We start from the raw sequence: 4,387 nt of genomic DNA on the forward strand, positions 1-4,387 counted from the left end.
GAGAGAGAGAGAGAGAGAGAGAGAGAGAGAGAGAGAGAGAGAGAGAGAGAGAATGCCTTCTAGAATATCTCCCAGAAATATAGGTAAGTCCCCCTTTAGAGTCCCCAGGTTTGGAAATGTCCTGTTTGCATGCATCCATCCTCGGGGAGCAAGGCACCTGCTTCTGCTCCCACACTGTCCCCCGGGGGAGGGTACCTACCAGGGCTCCACTGCTGAGCAAGATCATGAAGACAATGAAGGTCTCAAACCAGTTGTGCTCGACAATCTTGAAGCAGGCCCGGCGCAGCGTCCACCACATTTTCCCACGGCCCTGGGAGATGTCCACATAGAGGCAGGGGCAGCGTTGCACGCAGGCTGGGAAGCAGAGTGGTACATGTCACGGCCCATGGGGTGTTTTAGAAGGCACCTTCCCATCCTCTGTCATGCTGCCCCAGACCAGGGCCCCACCCCTCCCCACAACTGGCTCCACCTGGCTCACACTGGGGGCTCAGGTACTCTTTCTGCAGTCCATGCCATCCGTGCGTCCACTGCTGCTAAGATGGACACAGGGAGGGAAGATGCTTCACAAGCAAGCTCAGGGTGCCAGCTGCCCTGCTCTTCCCCCATGTCATCCAGCATAGGTGCTCCAGTAGAAACGCTTCTCGGGCTTGGGTGTTGGCTCCCAGGTGAGGCAAGCTGAACAGGACTGTTGCCCTCCTCTGGCCTGGGTGTGGGATGGGTCTGTCGATGGCCCTCACCTTCGGTGAAGCATTCCTCAGGCAGCTCCCCCTCAGGGTTTTCCTCAGCCTGCTCCTCACGGTCCTCTTCAGGGGGCTTGTAGTCAGCCGTGCTGCAGACGGAGGAGTTTCCATCGTAGAGGGGCTGTGGTGGCTTCTGTGGGACCACAGGGCACGTGATTCCTGGGTCCCAAGAGATCCCCTTATTCTCCCAATAGGTGGGGTAGTATGGGAGACCAGAGGGAAAGGAGAGGAGAGTGGAGCAGGTTTCATCCATCCATCCATCCACCCACCCATCCATTCACCCATCCATCCATTCATTCATTCACTCAGCCCTTGCGAATCTAGCACTGCAAAAGCACCCTAGTGACAAGGATGTCCTCAGTTCTGTCCTCATGGCCCCTTCATGAGGACAGGGGATAGGCTAAGGTTGCTAGATGGGGGCCCAGCCCAGTGAGGTCCTAGGAGGTATGTGGATATATGAAGGGGGTCAGCAGAAGAGAGGCCTGGAGGTGCTTTTAAAGGGCCAAGGGTAAGAACTAGAGCCAAGATAGATCTGGGCTGCCACAGCTGCTGAGAGCAGGCGCACAGCGCCCCCGGAGTCCAAGCCTTTCCACCCCCAGGGTCTGTTTGGCTGAGAGATCCAGAAGGGATGGAAAATTCTCCCCTGCCAAGACTCCAGTGTGGCGCCAGGGGAATCTGATCACCGTGGGGGCAGGGGGTGGGGGTTGGAGCTCTCTCTGGCCTCTCTAGGCCTCCTTCAGCCTCCTAGTGCGGCCAGGCCAGATTCTCAGCTGGCTCCATGCTTCACGGAGACTCTTTATGGTGAAATCTCTAAAGAGAAAGATGAATTGGGCAGCCCCTTCCGTGTGTGTGTGTGTGTGTGTGTGTGTGTGTGTGTGTGTGTGTTGTAGCTCCGTATCCAGTGCACTAGCCAGAAAACTAAGGGTGGGCAGGTCTTGTTGCCAGTTGACAGAAAGGAAAACTGAGGCTTGGAGCACTTGGCCAATCAGGGCATTCACAGAACTGCTGGCCTCATCCTTGCATGTCAGCTTCCATTATGACCCTTGAAGCTCTGCTCACTCCTCAGACCTCTTGCCTTCCAGAGTCACAGAGGTGCCCCTCTCTAGCCTGCCCTTCCCCCACCGAGTTCCTCATACCGAGGTCGAGGTTGGTGCCATGTTTCCTGGGGTATTTATAGCACAGCAGGCATTCAAGCCCCCAGTAAGTCAACATGCCACATACTGGCGTGTACTGGGGGTTGGGATAAGGAGTCAAGAGGTTTTAGAGCAAAGTTCATTATAGATGCCCCTGCCAGGCCCAGGGTTGAAGGGTGGGGTGGGTAGTGTCCCTTCCATCACGTGTTCATCCTTTTCCTACTAGGACTGCAGGAAGGGTAATAGGCTCTGACAGGGTCCCCCAGACTCTGAGGGTGACCCCCACCTGTGTCTCAGTAACCCCCTAAGCCCCCAAAGAGAGAGCCAGGAGGAGCGAGCTATCTTAGGCCAACAGGGCTGAGTGGATCAGGGCTCTGCCTTCTTCTTGTCTCCAGACTCCCACTGGGATCTCTTGCTCCAGTCCTTAGATCCCTGGCCTGGACCTGGTACCCTGCCCTACACTAGGAAGTCTGGAACAGCCCCAGAGGAATTCTATGTAAACATAAGGGACTGTGTGCGAGTTTCAGCCAGCAGGGGTGCTTGGGGCTATAGATCAGATCTGAACCTACTTGGGGCAGAGACTTGGCAGGGCCTTCGAGCCCACGGGGCCTGTTTAAGAGAGACCTGCTGGAGCCAGACATGGTGGTGCATGCCTTTAATTCCATCACTCGGGAGACACGGTGGATCTCTGTGAGTCTGAGGCCAGCCTGGTCCATAGAATAAGTTCCAGGGTAAAAAAAAAACTGAGAGTGAGGGAGGGAGAGAGAGAGAGAGAGAGAGAGAGAGAGAGAGAAGGAGGGGGAAAAGAGAGAGCTCTTGGGTCCCCAGTGGTGGAGCTGAAGTGCCACAGATAGCATCTGTCCAAGAATGCCACCCGGTGGCAGGAAGGGCCCAGGAGGAGCTTTGGCTTGGCCCATTGTTGCAATCCTGATGTCTAAACTAAGAGTCACAGATTGCTCACTAGGTGTGAGCCAAGAACCTTTCACCGACGGAGAAACTAAGGGTCAGAAAGGTTTTATGACTTGTTTAAAGTTAAGTAAAGGGGGCTGGAGAGATGGCTCAGTGGTTAAGAGCATTGCCTGTTCTTCCAAAGGTCCCGAGTTCAATTCCCAGCAGCAACCACATGGTGGCTCACAACCATCTGTAAGGAGGTCTGGCGCCCTCTTCTGGCCTTCAAGCATACAGACAGAATATTGTATACATAATAAATAAATAAATATAAAAAAAATAAAGTTAAGTAAAAATTTTAAGCTGGGTCTTATTGGCTGCCGACCCCCACAGCCAGACCCTCGATGGCCTCACCTTAATGTCTTCAGGCTCCGAGAATGTGTCAGTCTCCTCCTCGGTGGGCATCTCCAGGTCGGACTCCTCGGAGGCAATGGGCACCTGGATGGTGAGGTAGGGGTTGTTGATAAAGTTGAGGTGGTCCAGCTCGATGCTGGAGCGGGGGCCATCGCTCAGGCCCACGTGGTTCAGGATATGATTGTCCTTCAGTTCCTTGTTCTCATCTTCTGGGGGCGGTTCCTTCTTCTCATCCTCAGGAGCGCTCTCCCCCGTCTCCCCAGCACCCCCGGGCTCACCGAGGGTGAGCATTATGTCCTTGGGGCTCAGGATCTTGCCGTGCAGCAGCCCCAGGAGGAAGGCTTTGGCAAAGCCGATGCCCCACTTAATACGTCCGATGGCAATCTGCAGGTTGTTCATCTCGCCGTCTTCATCGGACGCTGCCAGGCTGTCGGCGCTGAAGGAGCTCAGCAGGAGAGCCAGGAACAGATTCAGAACCTGAAAGCCAAGGGGCAGAGGGTCTCAGGCCAGCCAGGGTCTGGGGGACACCACCTTCATCCCACATGGGGTCCTCAGAACTGTACAGCAGAACTGCCTCGTGTTGGGCCCTTAAAAAGATGCCATCTGCCAGGTGTGGTGGTACTAAACCCAAGTAGTCTTCCTCCCTCAGTCTCCAGCGGGCATGTTTGTCCACACCTGGCTCACACAATAGTAAATGAAGTCAAGCTGGGGTGTGGTGGTGCACACCTTTAATCCCAGCCCTCAGGAGGCAGAGGCAGCAGATCTCTGTGAGTTTGAGGCCAGCCTGGTCTACATAGTGTGTCCCAGGACAGCCTGGACTGTGTAGAGAGACATTGTCTCAAAAATAAACACATAAATTAATATAAAGGATTTTATCAGGTGGGATGCTCATGATTGGCAGTGGGAGGGCTACTAATGTCAGTCCCATCTTACAGATGTGGAAACTGAGGCTCGCCTCTGTCGTAAGACCCTGCTGCCCAAAGCAGTGACAGGGTTGGGAAGGTACACTGGGTGACAAGGGGGGCTATGCTGGGTGACAAGGGGGGGTACACTGGGTGACAAGGGGGTACACTGGGTGACAAGGAGGGTACGCTGGGTGACAAGGGGGTACGCTGGTTGACAAGGGGTACGCTGGGTGACAAGGAGGGTACACTGGGTGAAAAGGGGGGTACACTGGGTGACAAGGGGGGTACACTGGGTGACAAGGGGGTA

The 4,387-nt window shown here is 55.0% G+C and overlaps 1 protein-coding gene across 1 annotated transcript in view; it reads right to left on the reverse strand.

Moving 5' to 3' along the window:
* Positions 1 to 4,387, reverse strand: part of Scn4a (sodium voltage-gated channel alpha subunit 4) — a 30,471-nt gene that overhangs the window by 7,640 nt on the left and 18,444 nt on the right. The window contains 3 exon segments of the mRNA XM_005350408.1: positions 200 to 354; positions 738 to 873; positions 3,176 to 3,652. Coding sequence (XP_005350465.1) covers positions 200 to 354; positions 738 to 873; positions 3,176 to 3,652 — 768 coding nt within the window.

This window comes from Microtus ochrogaster, chromosome 7, assembly GCF_000317375.1.
Source record: "Microtus ochrogaster isolate Prairie Vole_2 chromosome 7, MicOch1.0, whole genome shotgun sequence".
Taxonomy (NCBI): Eukaryota; Metazoa; Chordata; class Mammalia; order Rodentia; family Cricetidae; genus Microtus; species Microtus ochrogaster.